The sequence below is a fragment of the Panthera uncia genome, chromosome B1, assembly GCF_023721935.1.
Source record: "Panthera uncia isolate 11264 chromosome B1, Puncia_PCG_1.0, whole genome shotgun sequence".
NCBI lineage: Eukaryota > Metazoa > Chordata > Mammalia > Carnivora > Felidae > Panthera > Panthera uncia.
Genome location: NC_064811.1, coordinates 156,117,372 through 156,141,667, shown reverse-complemented (window position 1 = coordinate 156,141,667; position 24,296 = coordinate 156,117,372). Strand labels below are relative to the sequence as shown.

Here is a 24,296-nt window from a genome sequence, read left to right as displayed (position 1 = left end):
TATATATATGCACAGACATATGTGATTTACTTTATTGATTGATTCTCATATAGCCAACCCCAGAATCTTCCCCCAAAGAGTAATTTATCCACAATGTAGGCACAAGCAATTCTAAAAAATATGTATTAAAAATTTCTTCCATTATCTAAACTGAACATTTTACTGGAAGTTTGAGACTGAAAATGGCAGCTTCTCTCATACTTATAAATTGCTTTATGATTTTTTTTAACCAGCTTTTCCCCACTGGTACCTTAAACACAGATGAGATAAAATAATACCTACACTTCATTATGAGGAAACCAGAAAGCAGAGAGGCAGCAGCCTGTATGGGTTGAAAACAGCCTCCAGGCGAGGGCTAAGCCTTGCCTGATGGACAGAGGCTCCTGAGGCAGAGAAGGCCCAGCCGCCCAGCCTGTCAAGGGCCAGCCTAGCACCCTATGCCATCTCGTCTGAGGGCGGAGCTGTGTTCCCAACATGATCCTGGGAGTGGAGGAAACTCTGGGTTTTACAATAAACATAAGGGGTTGTTTCTTGTCTTTACTAAAGGGTTCTCCACAGAAGTATGTATAATAATCTATTCATTTAGAACATAAAACAGAATAACATTTAGGGGGAAAAAAAGGATGTGATTTCCACATGTTTTAAGCAATACGACTATTGCTTAAAGACAGATGGGCTTATAAATAAAAACAAGAATGGTGGCTACTCGGCTTTTCTCGGGGCTTTGAGAACGGAGTGGGTTTTCAAGGAGCCAAGTTGTTTAGTTTACGTTTTAGCATTATCTGCAGCGATATTTCAGAGTGAAATAAGTAAAATATCTGTTCCTTTTCACTTGGCAGCAGCAAAGATCTCAGGGAAAAAAAATAAATAAGAAATATGCAATCCCCACGGTGTAATCCCAGGGTATGGAAACTCACTTCTCTTAAATACCTCCCTCTGGCATAATTGACTTTTCATATGCATTTTAATAATGGCATTTCAGCAGGTTGCAAGGGAATTTTTTTTTCTTCTGTTGTTGTTGTTGTAAATTATGGTTTAGAAAAAAAGTGTTATAAATCTAATTACATTTTCACTTATATTAACAAGTCAGCACAATCTTCCAGCATGTTTACCAAGCAATTCCAATATTTACAGCTGACCTAATTGGTTGTGGGGTAGAAGCAATGAACAGTATTTTATTGTCCTGAGAGCTGCGCATGTGCTGAAGACAGCTGCTGAGGCCTACGGCTACCCAGCGACCCTGAAGTTTTGCCTGTCTCGTGTTTGCTTTGCCATAGTTGTCAATTAGCTGAACAGAACAGGATGCGGGGAGGGAAAGGGAAGTGGGTCTCAGTGTAGGGAGAGGAGGAGTTTGGTAAAGATGCCTTTTTTCAATCCTCTCTTGACAAGAAAGATTTTCCAATTATTTGGGGACTGTTACAGACTCAAAATGAAACTGTTGTTGGCAAGTTTGGGTGAAAAGTTATAAATAACTGCATTAAAGTCAACGATGTGTTAGGTAAACATCTTTGACACTTGCGGAGTTGAGGACAATCATGGCCCCGCCCTTGACTTTCACTGTCTAAGCCACCGTGGTCTTTAGGAGCCCAGCACGGGACTAACATAGGCTGGAACTCTTATAGTCTTAGGTCTTTGGGGAAAGGGTTAAAAAAAGTAATTGTTCCACCTAGGCAAAGACCATATTGCTTCATGGGGAGACAGGGACTGGGGCTTCCTCTGTTACTAAAGGTGAGTTCTGCAGCAGCTTTATCACCCCTCAGATTTAAATTGAAATGACATTTATCTCTAAGTCCTCTGTCTTTCCTACTCATACAACTGGTGGTAACACAAATGAAGAATGCTAATAAGTTTTTAGCAGAAAGCTGCTTTGAGGTGAGTCTCCAGTATGTGGGTTCAATTATTCTGTGGGACAGTCATGTCTCCTGTGTCCTGATAATTGCTAACATTTATTGAGTGTTTTACTCTTGCCTAGGAACCTGGCCAAGAATCTTACACTTAGTCTTCTCATCAGCTCTGTGAGGTCGGTGCCACCTGTTTGACAGAAGAGGGGTCTGAGCCACAGTTCAGTAAGTGCCTTGCTCATGATCACAGAGCGTAGGAAATCACAGAGCTGAAGTCTCATTCTTGACAGTCCACTTCTGGCATGCCCACCTTACCCACGGGTCTGGTGGACTCCTGCTTTATCACTCCTGCTGCAACCTAAAAACTAAAATGCCATAGCACACAATAGGCTTTGATGCGTGATTTTAGATATACCTGAAAGGCCCTTATTGAAGGTCACCTAAAAACATATGTCCCCTTCTGGTTGATGCCTGAAATTCCCTAGTTAGGGAGATTTTCTTAGCTGAAATCCCTGATCCCTGATGGAAAAAAAAAAATCTACCTCTGGAAGGGCTAATATTTTTTTGAAAGTGATGTTTGGTTCAAATAGCAGATGTTGATGGGGATAGTAAGTACCTGGGAAATACAAATCCCAGAAAAGGATGGTGGTGAGTGTCAAGCAGAGAGCAAAGAATCCTGAATAAAAAGTCTGTAACCAGGGAGCCTGGGTGGCTCAGTCATTGAGCATCTGACTTCGGCTCAGGTCGTGATCTAGTGATTTGTGGGTTCAAACCCCATGATGGGCTCTGTGCTGACAGCTCAGAGCCTGGAGCCTGCTTTGGATTCTGTGTCTCCCTCTCTCTCTGCCCCTTCCCCACTCATGTTCTCTCTTTCTCAAAAATAAACATTAAAAATTTTTTTAAAAAGTCTGTGACAATTTTTCCTAGAAACTATGTAAGTCAAGTCTCTAGTCTTTGAATAGAGTTTTATACAGAAAACTAAGCTTCCCATAATCTTCACCTTGTGTTGTTGGGTTGGTCTTTTATATACGCCCTTAAACAAACAAGGTCTCATCTCTGTCTTTTAAGAGATTATAAATGACAAGAATGAAAACATGTAAAAACTACTTAATGCAAATAAATATATACACTCCATAAATGATCAGCTGTCCACTGTAATTTTTATTTGCATATTAACAAAGCTGCTTCCTTATCTTCCCACCCAGCTACATTGATGGAAAGTTCCATACCCTCAAGTCCTAGAAGAATTTGACTTCATTTTTCTTAAGACCTGTCTACAGGTAACAGAAAGGTTGAAAAAAGGCCTTTGTCCCTCCTTTATTACAGCCTCCTAAGCTAGTCATATAGGGCAAAGAAGACAGGAATAATGGAAGGAATATGCTGAATTTTCCATGGTATTCCGCTGACATTTTTACAATGTTTATTTATTTTGAGAGACAGAAAGAGAGAGAGAATGAGCAGGGGAGGGGCAGAGAGAGAGAGAGAGAGGGTGAGAACCCCAAGCAGGTTATGTGCTGTCAGTGCAGAGCCCAACACAGGGCTCAGTTTCACAAACCGAGAGATCATGACCTGAGCTGAAATCAAGAGGTGTATGCTTAACTGACTGAGCCACCCACGCAACCCTATTTTTAAATAATAGCAACAAAATATTATTTGATAATCTGAATAGTTCATTTATTTAATGAATACCTAATGAATTACTCATATATATATATACATACACATACATATATGTACATATATATACACATGTATATATGCATATATATACACACACATATATACATATACTTACATATATATATATATATATATATACACACTTTTATAGTATTTTTGCTAGAGTTGTAGCACTTTGATTCTCAGAAATCCAATTTTTGGCTATAGGTACAAGGTAAGAACTAGAAGTTCTTTCCAAATTCTTATTCTTCTATTTACTAGCACCCTAACTCTTTCATTTATCTTTGGAATTCAGGCCCATTGTGCTTAAAAATATCATTTCTACCTGTGTAGGTGTATGTCTATCTTTATCCCTATCCCCATACCTATCTATACCCCTAATCATGCATGATGCATTTGTATTACCATTTTCCTTGTATTTTCTACTGAGACTCAATGAAGATACGTATTGTATTCATGACTGACACACGCCCCTGCTAGGGGTTCCGACATACTCAAATGCCATCAGTTGCAATGAGGAAGGCAACTTCAGAGGTTCTAGAATCTCCAAGAATGCAAACGTAAGTGCTATCTGGACTCAGAGAAAGGTAGATCAAATGCTGGCTTATACAGTATTAAGCACATGTGGATTTCTAGAACATGATTTGAAATCCTATAGTAAAGGCAAACTCAATATGCATATAGGAATGAAATAATCAAAGAACACTTTTGATTTACTAGTTATGGACTCCATTTTATTCAAATAAAGAAGTCTCTGATTATCTAGAGGGAAAGTCATTTCAAAAGCTTAATATGGAATGAAGAAAGAAAAGTACCCACTCCGGGCGCCTGGGTGGCTTAGTCGGCTAGGCTTCCAACTTCAGCTCAGGTTATGATCTCACAGTTTGTGAGTTCAAGCCCCGTATCTGGCTTGGCACTGGTGGAGCAGAGCCTGCTTGAGATTCTCTCTCTCTCTCTCTCTCTCTCTCTCTCTCTCTGCCCCTTCCCCACTTGTGTGCTCTCTCTTTCTCGAAAGAAAGAAAGAAAGAAAGAAAGAAAGAAAGAAAGAAAGATATCCTATCACTTAAAAAAAAAAGTTCCTGCTCAGACAATCTTATATGCTTAGTTTCTATAGAAATCTCAGGATGTGGAGACAGAAGAACCATGTGTGGTGATTTATATCCAATATTCTGACTCTGGAAAGACCCTGAAAACTGGTCCTCGGTAGGAGTTCAGTCATCACTGAGGCTACAGGATGGTGCTTCTCTTGCCTGGAGAATCCGGGGCACAGAATTCAATTAGGTGTGTAGAACTGAGAATAAAACGGAAGGAAGGATCCAGCTTCCTTGCCTAATTCTGTGTCGGAGGGTAGGGTGAGGGTGCATAGTATCTGGAAGTGAGTGATCAGATGGGCAAATGTCTCAGGAGTCATCCCTGAGAATAATTTATACAAGGGCTGGGAGTGAGTGTGCCGAAGATAAACAATTTCTCCCAGTTAAATGGATTTCCCTATGTCCGTATGGATGATGTGCCTCTGATACTAACAAGCTTCTGGCCTGGCAGATGATATAATGGCAGTCCTTCTGGATGCTCTGTAATTTGCTCAGAAACTAAAGACTGCCATGAAATCAACTATTCTGGAAGGAGCTGAGAAACGGCCAAAGAGAGAGCTGGAATTGCCACGGAAAAAAGTGTTCCAGAGGGGGAACAGTGAGGTATGGGCAGATATGGACACGGTAAAGTGACTGTACCAGAGGAAGTTCCCATAGTACAGGTCTTCACTGAAAATCCTGATGATACACTCTGTTGAGCTGATGGGCTATGGATGGTGGGTGGTACACAGTGAATGAAATTATGGAAGGTCTGGAACTTCACACCCTCTCCCCCTGAATGTGAAAGGAATTGGTTGCAAAGCATGAAAACCTAAGAGTCAGGGAAATAGTGGCAGAGGAGGATGGGGGAGCAGAACAACAACATGACCCATTTTACACTTGCTCAATTTAGGCTCTCTGTAAGAACTCAGCATGTTTTATCCCAATTATTTAGGTCCTAATAGTATCTCTATTTTGCAGAGGAGGAAACTGAGCATAAAAGCTAAAGAGGATGGTGATCCAGGGTTCATGCCTGATATATGGACAATGCTCATGACCGATATCTGTGACACGCTTGACCTTTAAAGAGATAAGACTGGGTTGGATATTAAGAAAGAGAGAAAAAATGACATGCATGGTCTCCAGTCCTCTAAAAGCACATGGAGAGTATGAAGATGAAGTTGATACCATATTTACATATGATCTTAGTCACAAGTTTCACAAAGATATAGTGGGAAGGGAAATTATACAGGAAAGTTCAATATCTAGATTTCAATATAGTCTGTAGCAGTTGAATTAAAGCAGACCCAGAGGGAGGATTTCTAGGGAAGGGCTAATATACCCGAAGAAAACAAATCTTTTTTATAGGAAATGGTTTCTTATCCTGACCCAGGTCTATCATAAACTGCCTAGAAATTTCTGCTTCCTCTTGTTCATTTCATTAGGTATCTGTCAATATGTACTTGAGTTTATAAACACCTATTTTTAAAAATACTGAATGACTTAGTGTGGTTATTGTGTTACTGGTCAGTCACAACATGATATGAAATAATTGTATCTGAATCTTCTCTTTGTAATACCTCATCAAATCAGTTTTACTGAAGAAGTGAATTTTGATAGGAGAGGTAGAGTAAATAACTCAGTAAATAACTATAGAACAGTAAAATGGGTAGAACTCTCTCAAGCTCACCCAAAATAGGGTAGCCAATAAAGAAATTGGAAGTGAGGGCAAAGGGGATCCAGGAGCAGTTGAAATGTATTTTTATTTATCATAAAGTTTTGCGTACGTCTCACTGGATCACCATGGAAAGAAAGAGGAAATATTCATCTTCACTCTCTCATGTTACATGAATCCCTTGATTTAACGACACAGAACAGAAGTGAATAGAGCTAGTGTTTGTTTACTTACTCAACAAATACACATTTAACTACCATCTATTAAATAGACTTTTGTGTGCTCATCTGAGAACCTAACTGCTATTTATAACATTGCTTATTCTATGGGAAGAGAAAGACCCCAGGGACACAATGAAATATTGGACTATAACTTTTGTATAAGTTAGGGCTGTCTGTACTGCTTCAGTACTAAGAATAGAAGATGGTAGTTTCTCAACTTACTGGAAAACCCACCGGTGGGCTGAAGATTACATCTTTAAAAGCACCAAGCCATTGTCAGCAAAACTATCAATAATGTTATGCTGTTTGGGGTATGTGAATGTAATACTATTAACACATCAAAAATGGATCACAAATAGCACACACCACACATTTTACATTTTTCCCCCAATCATAACTACTTAACTCTATTAAGCCATCAAATTTATTTTACTACTTGTTGTTACACAGAAAGTATGTTTATCAATTTAATAGCTGGAGTTATCTTTGCCCTGCAAAAAAAAAAAAAAAAAGAAGAAAAAGAAAAAACTAAAACAAAACAAAAACACACCCTATTTTATAGTACTAAGTGGGAGCAGGATCTGTCATTGATCCTATTAACACTGTACTTAAATCAACTGAGCTAACCAACTCCATTGATGAAATATCACAGAAATGTACCCACAAATGGCACTTACGTATATAGAAGTATATATCACTGTCTAACCAGCAGGACTCTGATTATTTTTTTTAAAATATGTAGCTCGGGGCGCCTGGGTGGCTCAGTCGGTTGGGCAGTCCACTTCGGCTCAGGTCATGATCTCGCGGTCCGTGGGTTCGAGCCCCGCGTCAGGCTCTGTGCTGACAGCTCGGAGCCTGGAGCCTGTTTCAGATTCTGTGTCTCCCTCTCTCTGACCCTCCCCCGTTCATGCTCTGTCTCTCTCTGTCTCAAAAATAAATAAACGTTAAAAAAAAATTAAAATATGTAGCTCATGTGAACATATCTTGCTTTTCAATTAAGAGGTGCAGATGAATTAAGGATCATCTTTAAGAGATGATCTGGCTGGCTAACTTTCATGATCTCTGACCTTCTTTAGGAGCTTTTAAAGCATATTCAGGGATTTCCTGGCCAGATATAGGGCTGAAAGGCCCAATCTATGAATGGACCATGCCATCTAGACCAATTCTCCTTTTAGACGTCTGCTTTGAACAACTTCCCTATTTACCATAGACAGTGCAGGTATTTAAGACAATGGAAAACATACCAATAAGTGATTTTTTTGTAACTGACTAAAGAATAATGAGGAAAAGTCTGTGAAACTGAATGCCTACATTTACATTTAAGGATTTTCTATGGCTTTTTGTACCCATTACTTGCCAATCCTCTATTATCACAGAAGATGTGGAAAAGGATAAATAAGCACATAAGCATGGCTGAAGCACTTCATGTGTTATCCTCAATGTTGTCTTTAAAGTCTCAAAAGCAGTTTTTAAATGTGAATTATGTTTTTGTAACAATTGCGCATTAACATAAACAGAACATGGGGTGCCTGGGTGGCTCAGTTGGTTAAGCGACTGACTTCGGCTCAGGTCATGATCTTTTGATTCGTGAGTTTGAGCCCCACGTTGGGATCTGTGCTGACAGCTCAGAGCCTAGAGCCTGCTTTGGATTCTGTGTCTCCCTCTCTCTGTGCCCTCGTACTCTGTTTCCCTCTCTCTCTCAAAAATAAATAAACATTAAAAAAAACATAATCATCACGTATACACAAATACACAGATGCACAACACCAATAGCCAAGAAAGTATTCTTGAGAAATTTGAGATGTTCTTTCATACAACATGCTAGCACACATTCTCACCTCTGGTCAGGCTAGCTGGCACATGGAAGGCTCCGGGTTTCCCCCATGCCTTGCCCATGTCATGACCTTCACACAAGTTGAGATGCCCATTCTCTCCTACTTTTCCAAATCCCACCTGCCACAGGAAACTTTCTGGAACAATCCATCCACTCCTCACTGACCTCTTCTTCCTTTGCCCTCCTGCCCGAATTATCTATGTAGCACTTCAAGGAGTACTGCTTTATTTGAACTCTGATTTATGTTACATAAATTCAACTTGTTTACCCAACTAGATTGCATGGGGGTTGAAACATCATTTCTGTATCTCCAAACACATCAAGCAGAGTGCCTACTTAGCACATAGAGGCACTTAATAAATCCCTATTTACCAACCATTTAAAAAAGAAACCTGCAAACCTCAGTTATAGTGAATAGCTGTTTTGTTGTCATTAAGAGTGTGAATTCCCGAAATTCCATAGCACTTTCCTCCACACAAAGTTCTTAATCCTTTCCTACAGATTATCTCAGTTTCCTAAAATACTGAAATAGAAGGCAAGGAAGGGCAGAAGCTATATTTCCTAGGCCTGTTATATTCCTCTTGGAAAATGTGGAAAATGCGCATACGAAGAGGTGGCACCTTTGGTGGCTCAGACGGTGACACCTGCCTCACCTGTGGGAGTGGTAGGGTGAAAACCTCTGTTAACCAGACCCAGCTCTCCAGAATCCCCAGTTAAACAGAAGCACGGTTCTTCATATATTAAAAGAAGGAGGTGAGTGGGGCACCTGGGTGGCTCAGTCGGTTAAGCGTCCGACTTCGGCTCAGGTCATGATCTCAGGGTCTGTGAGTTGGAGCCCCGCATCAGGCTCTGTGCTGACAGCTCAGAGCCTGGAGCCTGCTTCAGATTCTGTGTCTCCCTCTCTCTCTGACCCTCCCCCGTTCATGCTCTGTATCTCTCTGTCTCAAAAATAAATAAACATTAAAAATATATATATATATATAAAAAGGAGGTGAGTTATTTAAAATAACAAGATCAAGGATTTTATTTAAAAATCTACATCCTTGATAGGTTATACACTTACTACATATGCAGCCCAATTTTGTGCACCTTCCCAGGTATAGCACTTGATAATCACAATAAGGAATATCTGATGAGTACTTGCTGTCAGCCAAGAATCAAAGAGCTTTAAATAACTAATCTCATTCAATTGTTACAAAACACGAAGTGTTTATGACTATCATACTCATTTAATATAGCAAAACTGAGATAACTAGACAGCCTTTGAACTTAACCCTAACCCTACCCCACACCCACATTATGTAATGCCAGTACATATTGACCACACTCTACTGTTAATACAGTATCTACCTGCAGATAATCACAATTCTCAATCATTAAAAATTTTTCCTAGTATAGTATAGGTACTAAATTGAAATGTTGCCAACATATTACAAAACTATTCACAATGAACTTTGAAGCAAGAACTTTTAGATTAACCTTCTATTTAAAAAAATTTATTTCTTTATAAGACAGGGAGAGAGACAGAGTGCAAGCAGGGGAGGGGCAGAAAGAGAGGGAGACACAGAATCCGCAGCAAGCTCCCGGCTCTGAGCTGCCAGCACAGAGCCCAACATTGGGCCTAAACTCACAGACTGCGAGATCATGACCTGAACTAAAGTTGGACGCTTAACTGACTGAGCCACCCAGGTGCTCCATCAACCCTCTATTTAAAATCAACTGAACAGATCACCCTCCACTGCCAACCCTGCATTCTTGTTAATCAAGATTTTAATGCACTAAAGAACTGCAGGGAAAAAGAGAGGGGGAGAAAGAATTTCTTGACCCTATTTTGCCGATCCAAAAACAAAAGCAACCTCATCATCAGTTTGTTGGAAATAGGGGATGGATTAATACTAGAAATTGGGAATAATTGAAATTTCACCCCAGTCCACCTGTCTAGGGTACCTGATCTGAGAGAACACTGGGCAATGACCTTTGGTTGTCACAAGTATAAATTTCTCTGAGCGATGTTGCAAGGAGGTATATTTGTTTAGCTTAATGATATTGGGAGAAGCAGAGATGAATTCATGTAGGTGGGGAACAATTCCACTGGCCACTATCAGGGCTGATAAAACCAATATTCTGGTTTACATCACATTGGTATTGCCCAAGGATCTTCGGAAAACGAGAGGGAATCGGTTCTCTGAGGCTCTTACCTGGTGGCGAAGCTCACGTTGCTCATCAGGTTTGCCTGTCCGAATGGCAAATCATCACTCTGTGTAGAATCAGAGAATTCCCTCATGCTGCCTCTCTTTACCAGAAGTGTTGTCCCTGCAAGAGCGCAGCAATCTTAATGAGCCAGTCTGTCTTTCTGCAAGGCATTTTTGAACCACTGCTACTGCCTGAGACAGTGGGCCCCCGACTAGGGAGAGGGTAGAGATCCTTAGCCACAGACTAATTCTAAGAGGATGGATTATAGAAATCTCTTCAATTTCCTTCTGCATGGTTAGAGAGTGGGTAGAAAATGATTGTGAGGATTTCAATACCATATGGATGCCTAAAATAAGCACCTATTGAGTTGCTGCTCTACCTTTCTAAGACATCACTCTAGCTCACCCAAGTGTAGCATCCCAGGGAGCTTCCTGTTACAGACAGGGTCTACAGCCACTATGGGACTCCAAGAAAGGATCACTATGCAAGTCCCTTTTCCCTTCTGCAGATACTGCACAGGTTATAATTTATTCTCCTCAGATACTGCCTCCTTTGCTTTACTTTTCCTTCAAGGAAGGATTCCTTTATGATTAATTTCAGCTTTTGAAGAATCTTGATCTTGCATGGGCGAGGGCTCAAAATATTTGTGAATTTCCAATCTGGAAATAATACAAAGGGAAATCACTTTCTCACCTGCAAAATGGGAATGATACTGGGACTTCAAAGGGTGACTGTGAAGATAAATGCAAGAAAGCTTGAAATTTAATAATGAAATGAGCTATTTGCAGCTGCTCTGAGATGGAAAAAAAAACTGACATATGGACCATTACTTCTCCAGTGATGCCATTTTTATTCCAGAACCCAGATTCGACTTAGGAATTCTTTCAACACACTGGGCTAGGACATCATTATTGGTCAATCAGAATTGGCACTTAGTATTGTGATAAGAAATATCATTCTAAAGGATGCCTGGAAGTTACATGCTTCTCTTTCACTCTTCAAGGACCCTGCATTATCTGCTTGCCTGAACCAGACTGCTGGGTGATCAGAGATTGGGAACTGTCTGAGAAGAAGTTATCAAGGAGATGGACAAAGTCAAAGAGTAGTTATCACTGTTACTCTTCCTCCTTGCTTACCCAAGTGGAGAAAAGAAACACAACCTTTTTCTCCTGTGTCAATTTAAGAATTATCTGCGTACTCAGACTACTCAAAATGAGGAGTTCAATTAGAGCAAACCTTTAAACCCACATATCACCTGGTTTGGGACAATGGCCGACAGAAAGAGCCACAAAAACATCTTGGTATCCCTCTTCTTTTGATGTAATTCTTTCTGACCCATTCTAATCCATGGAAAATATCAATTGAGTGAAAACACACTTCTGGAAGAAGAGACACCGCCTTTGGATATGGGATTTGTCAGCTTCAATCAGCAGTAACTGCATCACACAGCTGTTCTAAGAGTCAAGTTTAAAATGAGACTGCTCCCTACCTGTAATCCCCAGATGCCTTCACTTACCTAGGGTGGGTTGATGGGGGTTTTCAGGTTGACTGGTGTTTCCTTATTTCCTGGTTACCTTTTGCCCTGGGGGGAATGGCTCAGGGACAGAACATCTGAAGAAAATTCTGAGTGAGGATTGGTGTGTCAACTGTCAATCTTTAAAGGCTACCCACTGAGTACAGGTGATAGAAGCTGAACTATGGAATGCAAAAGGCAACATGCCCAAACTGGCTTAGAAATGCTGGAACATTCAGGAAGTCTCTGCTTTCTCAAAGCCTAACTTGGCAGCCAACATTTGCCAGGTATTAAAAAACGGTGGGAGGGGATAAGTGGGTGAGGTAAGTGCTATGTATGAACCCCTTGAAATTTTTGCTAAAACTTTGAATCTTCCCTTGCGTTATTTTTAACAAAATCTCTTCTGAAAACACATTAAATATCTGTATAATTTTCGAAACTTTCCCAGTTCTGGAAGTATGTGCATGTGGGGGTCTGAAAGAGAAGCCTGTATGGTGGCTGGCGACACCTCTGGCCTTGGGCTGCCTGCCTGAAAGTGAAAGGTTAACTGGCACACGTGACCTCTCCTGGTCCTGGTCCCTTCCAACTCAAATTCCGTAATCCTAATGACCATCACAAAATGTCTAGAAGTGTTCTCTCTACCAGGTTGCAGACAGGGCAGGTAAGAATGTGCAACATCTATTATTGCCCCTGCCCCCAGTTTCTATGCTGCTTCAAACGACTGAGGAAAAAGCAAAGAATACCATAGAAATCGGAAGCCAAAGTCCTCTATCTCAAGGCAGTTGATAAGCAACTGAAGTTTCTCTGATTACATTCTAAGGCAGTCTGATCATTTTAATATATATTTTTATCTATCTACAGATGACAATGTGCAAGAATTTTTTCATATTTTAGGCAAGAAAAGAACGGAATGGATTTTTGCCTTAACACTCTAGCTAGACTGTTAATGTCCCTTCATGATCTCCTATGACCTCCCTACAGATATTCCAGAGAAGGTTTATGGATAAAGCATCAGACCTCAAAAAAGGACATGGTATCTAATATATGTAAATTATTTAAAAAAAAAGTCCCTGTAAAAGGCCAACATTTTGATTACATTTCTCTCTTCTTCAAGAAGTGATACCCTTGAAAGCCACGGGCAAACATTTTCTTTTTTGGTTTACATGATAGGACTGCATGTGAAGACATACCTCATATATGGATAGCAGTAACTCTAACCCTTTCTATCTCATCCAAGAAATCTTATCATCACCCAAATAAGCAAAAATAATTCCTATATTATTTGGATAATTATGAATCTGCCACAATTTCCTAAAAAGCTAAATTGTTGCAATTATTTACAAAATTTAATATTTGGCCACCATTGCGACACGCCTAAAGAGTGGTATCATGTATGCTGGATAGGAACCACTACTCTTAGGAGATAAAGAAGAAGCAGGACAACAGAACATGCCAATGCCTTAGTCTTGCAAAAGGAGGGATAGCATTCATCCATCTGTTTATTTTTTTCTTTATATATCCATTCATGATCAGAAGTTTTTTCCAAGAAAATTATTATAGCCATGAAAGATGGCATAGATTGGCATAAAAAGAGGCTAGATCCAGGGAAACCAGCCCAGAAGCTATGGTAATCACTGGGATAAGAAATAAAGAGGGACACAGCTGAGGTGGAGATAGACACCAAAGGCTGGAGAAACAGAGCCCCACTTTCAACTACAGTATTAGAATAACAACTGTCACAAATATAGGAATACAAGATATTTGTACATGACCTTGCTAGGCTTATTATCAAGTTGCTTTCCTTTTTACTGAAATTCAGTGGGCATGTGGTCCCTGACCCTGCTTTAGAGAAGAAGAGTCACCTAAGAACCCCTTTTATTCTCTTGCCTACCTAAGGCCACTGGTGCAGGAGGAGAGCTTTGACCGGATTTCAGAATCGCTAGGTAAGCCAAGCCAGGGAGACCAGCTGATAGATTCATTAGGGGATTTCTATCTCAACCTTCTGGGTTTGCAATTCTCCTCCCTCGGAAACACTGTCTGGGGTGACTCCTGTCTTAACAAGGTCATTTAGTCTTGGATGTTTATGAAAAAAGTGACCCAGGGCCAAATCTAAAGAGAACTGTGAAGTAGGGTACATTCAAGTTTGGACCATGGATCCAAACCATTTCATATCATTGCTTCCTGTCCCTGACTTCTTTCACATCCTCTCTCCAATCTCCATTTAGTGATTCCCTTCTTCTTTAGGTGTGACTCCACTGCAAAAATTAACACTTTAATGAGGACTCTAAAACAGTGCTCTGCGGTAGAGATTAGGGAAATCTGGAAACAACTTTCCTCAGGGCCATTTTCATACTGCTCATTTCCTCCACCCCACTGCAAACAAAGATCTGTGAAAGCTCCTCCTTACCCTGGTAGAGGACACCTACTCTAAGACTGGAGGCTTCAGAGGTTTCAGTGGTAAAATAGCAGGCAGTGAACTGTATAGTTAGGGCTGGAGAAGTTCCTGCCCAATAATTTACCTAACTATAGTAAGCAGAAAAACAGAAAGACAAGTCCTCCTGATCTGAAGGCTAGCCCTACTGGTCTTCCTGCTCTGAACCCCAAAACATCAGGGAATGGGTTAAAGTAAGTATAATCTGCTAGGACTTCTCTGCTAATTCTTATTTCATCTGCATTTCATTGATGAGAAAAGAAATAATCAGATTCTTTTTGAGTTTATATTCCCATGGGTAATATGATAATTAACATACATATACTTACTATTTTCCAGGTACTGGTCTTAATGCTTTTTATGTTAATATACTCCATTTGTATACGCTTTATGTGTTAATATTCTCATTTAGTCTTCTGAGAGATGTAATATTGTCATCAGCATTTTATAGTAATCTGAAGCACAATGAGAGCTTAAATAATTTGCTTAAAGTCACACAGCTAAGAGGTGGCCAATGCAGAATCCATGTTCTTCACACTGGGCTGCCTCTCTAAAACGTTAAGCTTATGAATTTAAGTGGAGAATCTCTGGTGTGGTTCCAGTTTTAAAAAGCGGAAGTGGGGGCGCCTGGGTGGCTCAGTCGGTTAAGCGTCCGACTTCAGCTCAGGTCATGATCTCACGGTCCATGAGTTCGAGCCCCGCGTCGGGCTCTGGGCTGATGGCTCAGAGCCTGGAGCCTGCTTCCGATTCTGTGTCTTCCTCTCTCTCTGCCCCTCCCCCATTCATGCTCTGTCTCTCTCTGTCTCAAAAATAAATAAACGTTAAAAAAAAAAATTAAAAAAAAAAGCGGAAATGATCAAAGGAAAGAGGGATTATAAATCATGGAACATCAGAATTGAAAATGGCCACAGGGATGACAAGAACCGCCTGGCTTGGAAATAACACAGAGACTCCAAAAGATAGCACGTCTTCCCTAAATCACAGCTAATCAGTGGTCGTTGGCATTCAGGTCTTCTGAACTCTCAATTAGCATAGTAGGAGGAAGAAATTGGTGGGACTGAGAAAACTCAATTAGCTCAAGAAAGAGATAGTTATTAGAAAAGAGTGGACTGGGGATACTCTTCATCTGGCTCTGAAACATGAAATATTCAACCTGAAATTTGTACTAATCCAAAGTCAGAAAATTTTTCTATTTTGTCATCTACTGCTAAATTCCTAAGCCCTTTTTGAAGGTTAATTCGCTGGGAGAATCTCCACATACTATCATGACTTTTCTATGAGGCCAAAGAGCCCCCTTCTACGGTGATGTCCTCTTCTGAACATTTCCTTGAGAGCTCTCTCTGGATTCAAATTCCCCACACAAGCCTACTCCCTAGCCTCCAGATCCATGAGCATTTCCTGGTACTCTGCTGCCATCGTCTGGCAAACAAAGTCAAGAACAGCTGCCTACTATTCGAGCATCTGTGTACCAGATAATTTGATAAAGTTCTCCTGGACACAGGGAATAGGCATGGCAGGAGTGGTGACTGAGGATTAGTGCTGGGCAAGAAGAAGAAATGATCCTATTATGAGAAAAATCAAATATTCTGAGAATTGTGATAACTACAGAAAAGCTCAAACATTAGAGTATAAGTCTTACTAATTTACTCCCTAGATACTATTAAATGCATGTTACAGAAGTGGGTAAAATTTGGCATATCTACAAATACGATCGCCAAGCCTTTCTATTTAGGCAAAAATCTTTCCCTCTTTATACTAGAGCAACTTCCTGTTTTAAAAAATATATAATAGGGGCGCCTGGGTGGCTCAGTCGGTTAAGCGGCCGACTTCGGCTCAGGTCACCATCTCGCGGTCCGTGAGTTCGAGCCCCGCGTCGGGCTCTGTGCTGACAGCTCGGAGCCTGGGGCCTGTTTCGGATTCTGTGTCTCCCTCTCTCTGACCCTCCCCCGTTCATGCTCTGTCTCTCTCTGTCTCAAAAAAATAAATAAATGTTAAAAAAAAATTAAAAAAATATATATAATAAAACCACACATAAAAGCTGGCTAAATAGAGTGGTGATTACTAATTTTTATAAAACAGTTTTGTTTTGCAAAATGACTGACAGAAGTGTGTGCACAGGAGTGTATACACTGTGCTTGCAAAAGTTTGTACACTGTGTTTACAGGAACACATCTACTACATGAAACCCTGCTAGATTTTCATATATTCTAAAGACATGTGTAGTGAAAGGATGCTTTAAACATATTGTTTTTTTCTCTTTCTTCACTCCTTTCTTTAACAGGATTATTTCTCCTATTTATTCAGCCTCATCCCTTGCCTCTGGAAAGATTCATCGTTTATAGGACACAGTAAGAGTCAGTGTTTAGCTTCTGAATCCAAAATAGGGCTTTGAAGTCTATTTAATTAGCAATCTTCAGACTTAAGCATTCAGTGGCAACCCTACAGACAACAGGGATTTCAGGAAATCACATAGGAATAGCTTCTTTTTATGCCCAAAATGGTGTTAGATTTTCATGCGGAAATTGAAAGATTCAGAGAAAATAAAGCCAAGGTTAAGATGGAGCCTTTAGTTCTGCACGTGGAATGGTAACATGAGCAGCTCCACAGATCTGTTCCTCAGTGAAACAACGTAAGTAGTGAACATTATTAAAACAAACGTGCGCGCACACATGCACACACACACACACACACAGATGTCAGACTCAGTAGACAAACTCTTCAGAGCAGCTGTTATAAATATGTTCAAAGAACTTTAAAAAATGATGATTCAAGAAGGAAAGCATGATGACAATGTCTCTTCAAAGAGACAATAACAATAAACAATTTTTTACAAAAAGGAAACAATGGCAATTCTATAGTTGACAAGTACGCTAATTGAAGTTAATTATTCACTAGAAGGGTTAATGGACTGAATAGTGTCCCCTCAAATTCATGTCCACTGGGAAGCTCAGAATGTGACTGCAGTGGACTGAATTGTGTCCTTCCCAAATCACATGTTGAAGCCCTAACTCCCATTGTGAGTATATGTGGAGATGGAGACTTTACGGAAGTAATTACGCTAAATGAGGGCCCTGATACGATAGGATTAGTATCCTTATAAAAAGAGGAAGAGAGACCAGAGCTCACTCTCTGCCATGTGAGGACACAGTGAGAAGGTGGCCAGCTACCTGTCAGGAAGAGACATCTCTCCAGGAACTGAGCTGGCTAGCACCTTGATCTTGGACCTCCAGCCTCCAGAACTGTGAGAAAATAAATTCCTACTGTTTACGCCACTCAGTCTGTGGTATTTTGTTATGGCCATCCAAGCTGCCTGCTATAGTGACCTTAAATCTTTGCAGATGTAATTAGTTAAGAATCTCAAAGTGAAATCGTCCTGGATTTTGGGTGAGTTCTAAGTCCAAAACTGGTGTCCTTAAAACAAGAAGAGAACACACGGACGTGGAAGAGAGACACAGGAAAAAGGGCCATGTGAACATGGAGTCCAACTGGAGTGATGCTACCACAGGCAAGGGGTCACCAGCAGCCTCTAGAAGCTGGGAGAGGCAAGGATGATTCTCCCTGAGAGCTTTCGGAGGGAGTGTGTCCCTGATGATACCTCAGCTTCAGACTTCGGTATGACAGGCCTAGGAGATACATCAAGGAGCTTATGATAGGCACAAAATATACCTTCCCCCAAAGATGTCCATGTCCTAATCCCCAGAACCTGTGAATATGCTCAATATGGCAAGAGGGATTCAAGGTTGCAAATGGAATTAAAGGTGCCAATCAGCTCACCTTGAAAGATTTTCCTGGATTATCCAGGTGGGTCCATTGTAACCACAGAAGTTCCTTAAATATGGAACAGGGAGGCAGAAGATTCAGAGTCAAAAAAGGTAATCGTAATGATGGAAGCAGAATCTGAGCGATGCGACATGAGAAAGACCTGACCAGACATTGCTGGCTTTGAAGACAGAAGGGGGCCATGAGCCCAGGAGTGCTGGCAGCCTCTCCAACCTGAGTAAGCAAGGCCATTCATTCTTCCTTAGAACTTCCATAAAGAAACACAGCCATGCTGCCAGACCCCATAACATATGACAAATGTTAATTTATAACTAAGCCACTAAATTGTGGTAATTGGTTACAGTAGCGAATGGAAATGAACACAGGGCCCAACAATAGATTTCAACTGCCAGAAGAAAAAAATTAGCAAATAAAACGACAGATTGATAGAGACTGCTTTCCAAAAGAGTAAAAGCAAGAGGGAGAGAGAGGGAGACAGATAGATTGAGACAGGCAGAGAGAGAGAATAATGAAGAAAAATAAACAGTTCCAGAAAAATGTGGATTCACATTATATGTAACATATACATGTAAAGACAGGACCAATAAGAGGGAGGAGAGAGAGATGAAGAAGCAGAAAAAAACTCAAATAAATAATGAATAAAATCTTCCCAAATTTGATGAAAAATACTAACCTACAAGTATGGGCACACCTCAGATGTATTGTGGGTTTGGTTCCAGACTACTGTGATAAACAGATATCACAATAAAGCATGTCAGATGAATTTTTTGTTTTCCTAGTGCACGTATAAGTTATGTCTATGCTAAACAATAGTCTAAGTGTGCAATAGTATTATGTCTAAACAATGTACATACTTTAATTAAAAAAATACTTTATTGCTAAATAATGCTAAACATCATCGGAGCTTACAATGAGTCACAACGTTTTTGCTGGTGAAGCGTTTTGCTTTGACGCTGATGGTTGTTGACTGATCAGAGTGGTGGCTGCTGAAGGCTGGGGTGTCTGTGGCAATTTCTTAAAATAAAACAATGAACTTTCCTGCATCAACTGACTTGTCCTTTCACTTGAACATATAGAAGCTATTATAGGGTTATTAACTTGCTCAATTTCAATATTGTGTGTCAGGGAATAAGGAGGCCAAAGGAGAAGGAATGGAGTACTCATCAGTGGAGCAATCAGAACACGCACAGTATCAATTAAGTTATATGTGTTAAATGGGCATGGTCCATGGCACCCCAAAACAATTACAATAGTAACATCAAATATCACTGATCACAGGTCACTATATATATATATATATATATATACATATATATATATATATGTATATATATATATATTTATATACATAAAATAATAAGAAATATATATATATACATACACAATAAAGTTTGCAATATTGCAGGAATTACCAAAATGTCACACAAAAACATGAAGTGAGCAAATGTTGTTGGAAAAAATAATGCCAACAGACTTGCTGGATGCAGGGTTGCCACAAAACTTCAATTTGTGAAAAATGCAAAACTTGCAAAGTGCACTAAAGTGAAGCACAATAAAAAGGGGTATGCCAGTATTATTTTCCCATGAATGCTGTAACAAATTGCCACAAATTTGGTGGCTTAAAAAAGCATTCCTTTATTCTCTTACAGTTCTGGAGTTTAGAATCTGAAGTAATTTTCCCTGGACTAAAATCAAGGCATTAAATTCCTTTCAGAAATTCTAGGGGAGAATCCATTTCCTTGCCTTTTCCAGTTTCTTGAGGCTCTCTGTGGCCCCTTGCCTTCCTTGCCTTGTGGCCCCTTCCTCCAGCTTCAAAGACAGTGGCACAACAATTTCTCTCTCTGAATCAGCTTACATCTGTTTTTACCACAAGCCCTTTTCTCTTGTGTATGTAGTTAAATCTCCTTCTTCTGCCTCCCTTCCATAGGCACCCTTATAATTATAATTAGACTACACATAGATAATGCAGGCTAATCTGCCCATCTCAAGATCCTTAATATAATCTGAAAATTCTGCAGTTTCTTTTGCCATATGAAAATCACACTCACAGTTTCCAGGGATTAGGGTATGGATATCTTTGGTGGCCATTACTTAGTCTATTACATTATACATCTGAAGATATCAATGAATTCCAAATATGATAAACAAAGATATCCAGACACAAACATATCACAGTAACAATGCTGAAAGTCAAATATAAGAAGAAACTCTTGAAAGCAGCAAGGAATAAACAAAACTTGATTTACAAATGAAATCCAATGGGATTAACAGATGACTTCTCATCAGAAAGAATGAAGGCTAAAAGGAAGTGGGATGACATATTCACCGTGTTGAAATAAACGGTCAACCAAAAATTTTATACCCAGTAAAACTATCTTTCAAAAATGAAAATGAGACACCCCCGGCCCCAAATGGTAAAGACTTTGGAAAGTTTGCCTCTCCATAAAAACAAAAAATAAACTGACAAAAATGGTCAGGATAAATTTTTTTCAGAATTCTGAAAACTAACCAGCAGTGACCCAAAAACCATTCAATCAAGAAAAATAAATCTCAGTAAAACTAGAAATATTTGTGGTGTTTTAACTTATATTAGTCCCATCCCCAACTCTCTAGCTAATCAGTGTCCTTAAAAAGTAATGTCCCATATTCCTGGTGCCAGAGGGAGCAGAGTAGAACCGCATTTCTTTCAAAGCCTTATTTCCAAAGAAGAGTCCTTATTAGACCTGTGTGGTGGTTCCCTGGATGATCCTACTTGAATGGCTTATATTTTCAACCTTATTTGAACTTACCTAGTTCTAAAATCCTCTACTCAGTGAGCTGTATGACACATTTTAATATCACAGCTGCTTAAGGCAATGGATAAAAGATAGGGCAAACAACAGACTACAAGAAGTTTAAAGGGGAAACTGAGGACTGAGTTGTCCATACGGACTTTGAAAAACTCTGGAATAGTAATGTAAACAACAACACACATGCCCAGGACTTCAGGACTGTGTACAGAAGTATACATGCTGAGAAGGCCCTAGGCACTCACCTATAACTGACTTGATGTTCTGTGTAAGCAGGAGGCGAAAGCTGAAGCAGAGCTGTCAACTGCCTAGCTGAATATTGAGGGCATGCCTCAGCAAAAACATGGAATCCCTTGACAAATACTGGGAGACTTATTGGTTGCAGGTATTAAACAAGATCTCTGTCCAATTTTACATGGTTGTTCAACTAACACAGTAGAGAATTCAGTGGCCACAAATGATAAAGATGCAGACATTATAGGATTAGTTCATAAAAGTCACTGAACAAACAATGACAACTATAATAAGCAGTAACAACAAAAAACACTGGGGAAGGAGGTGGGTGAAATCGGATTTCCATAATTACCACATTATAGTATTTTCAATGTCTACTTTTTGATAAAAGTTATGAGACATGGAAAGAAACAGCAAAGTACTATCTACATACAGGATGAAAGGCTATCAATAGATACTGTCCCTGGGGAATCCAGGACTTGCATTTATTAGTCAACAACTTTAAATCTATCAAAAGCTATTTTATGTATGTTCAGAGAATTAAGGGAAATTACAGCTAAAGAAATAAAAATTACAGCTAAAGAAATAAATAACAACATAAAACAGAGAATATCAATAAAAATTTAAGAGTTATTAAAAAATAGAAATCCTGGAGTTGAAAAGTATAACTGAAATAAAGAAAAGACAGTGTAATTTGAGATCAAGTTTGAGCATGCTGAAGAAAGAATCAGGCAACTCAAATATAGGTCAAGGGAGATTACCCAGTCTGAATGACAGAAGAAAAGGAAAATAAAGAAAAATAGAGCCTAAGAGAGCCTCTGAGATGTCATATAAATGTACTAACACCTACCTAATGGGAGGTGCAGATGCAGAGGAGAGAAAGGGTGGAAAGAATTCTTAAATAAATCATGTTCAAAAACTTCTCAAATTACATGTAAAACATTAGTCTACACAACTAAGCAGCTCACAAAATTCTATGCAGTATAAATTCCAAAAGATCTACACCTAGACACCTCATAAACTATTGAAACCCAAAGAAATGGAGAGAATCTTCAAAGAGGCAAGAAGTGACTCATCATGTACAGAGGATTCTCAATAATATTGACAGCTAATTTCCCATGAGAAACAATGGAGGCCAGAAAGCAGTAGGATGACATATTTGAAGTCCTGAATGAAAAAAAAAAGCAAAACAAAAAACAAGAAACAATTCTATATCTGATAAAATTATCCTTCACAAATGAAAGATAAATTAAGATATTTTAAGACTAACAAAAACTTAGAGAGTTCATTGCTTCTAGACAAGCCCTATATGAAATATTAATAAGAGTCCTTGGATTTGAAATAAAAGGCACACCAGGCAGTAATTCAAATCTTCATGAAGAAATGAAGAGCACTGGTAAAGGTATATTTACATAAGTAATATAAAATAAAACAGAGGGGTTTTTGTTTGTTTGTAACCGCTTTTATTTCTGATTTAAAAGATGAATATACAGGGACACCTGGGTGGCTCAGTCAGTTAAGCATACGACTTCGGCTCAGGTCATGATCTCTCAGTTTGTGAGTTCAAGCCCCATGTCTGGCTCTGTTATGACAGCTCAGAGCCTGGAGCCTGCTTAGGATTGTGTCTCCCTCTCTCTCTCTGCCCCCACTTGTGATCTCTCTCTTTCTCTCTCTCAAAAATAAATAAACCTAAACAAAAGATGAATATACAAAGCAACAACTGCTAGGCTATGCTGATGGGTACACATATATAAAGATATAATTTGTAATGATAACCTAAAGGGAAGAAATAGAATTACATATAAAAACATAGTTTTTGTATACTACAGAAATTAATTTGGCATTAATCCAAACAGGATTACTATACATTGTTATGTTAACAGCAAACCCCAGGCCAACTACCAAGAAAATAATGAAAAAGAAATATATATGTAAATAAATGGCAAGAGAATTAAAATGGTGGACTAGAAAATATCTAACACAATAGAAGGAAGTAGTAAATGACTTAAGAAACAAAACAGGTATGAGAAAGGAGGAGTTAAGATGGCAGAGTAGTAAGAGGACCCAGGACTTGTCTCCTCCTTGAAGACAGCTAGATGAATGTCAAATCATTTTCAACACCTAGGAAATCGATATGAGGATTAACAGAACAATCTGCATAATTCAAGGGAGGGAAAGCAGCAGGTTTGTGGTGTGGAGAGGTGAACTGCGGGAGAGAACCACAGTGCCACAGAGGGGAGGAAGCCCTTTTTGTGGAAAGGAGAAAGACAGAGGGGGAGAGAAAGCAGAGCATTGGGTTTGCACAAGAAAGCACACCCCCTGAAAGTAGCTAGAGAAAAAGAGTGAAAACATGCACAGGAGATTGCACAAGAAAACTGTACCCCAAAACCACTGATGGGGGAAAAACAAGAGGATTTCAATACCACCAGATTTTTATGAATGGCAGAGCACAGAGTCTGAAGTTTCCAAGCTCATCTCCTGGTGGTGCTTCCTTAAGGAAGCAGGGCAGAGCCCTGGGAGTGGGCAGTACAATCTGAGGATCCCTTGGATCACACAAGGAGAAAAACTTCCCCTGCTTGAAGTGTATTTGGTAGAGGTGATATGCCTTTCCATGAGCAAAAGACCTAGCTCCATTAAGCTGCCGTTTTCACCCATACAGAAACAAAGATGCCAGCTGAGGAGAGTATGCCCTGCTGATGGCAGTGCGTTGTGATTTACCATAAACTCTGAGCCCCTGCCCTTACATGGATTTCCTAGGACAAACTGGTACCAGCCACCATATGTGAGAACCTTCCCCAGAGGATCACTCCAGGACTGAACTGTTGGGGGTGGAGGAGGGGGGTCTCTGAAGTGTTGGGTTTGAACCACAGCCACACCTAAGAAAAAACTCTGAAGGGAAGTGCCCCCTGGTAGGCCGACAGCTCAGACACAGACTGGAAGAAGGCACAGAGCTGATGGAAATGGGAGACACAGGAGGGGTGTAATTGACCTCTTGGCTGTGAGGGCGTGAACTTCCCACTCCAGAGACTAGAGAA

The 24,296-nt window shown here is 39.8% G+C and overlaps 1 protein-coding gene across 1 annotated transcript in view; it reads right to left on the bottom strand.

Annotated features, from left to right (window-relative positions):
• Positions 1-24,296, bottom strand: part of KCNU1 (potassium calcium-activated channel subfamily U member 1) — a 153,305-nt gene that overhangs the window by 60,191 nt on the left and 68,818 nt on the right. Inside the window, exon 19 of the mRNA XM_049631405.1 lies at positions 10,520-10,634. Coding sequence (XP_049487362.1) covers positions 10,520-10,634 — 115 coding nt within the window. The remainder of the gene's footprint in view (positions 1-10,519; positions 10,635-24,296) is intronic.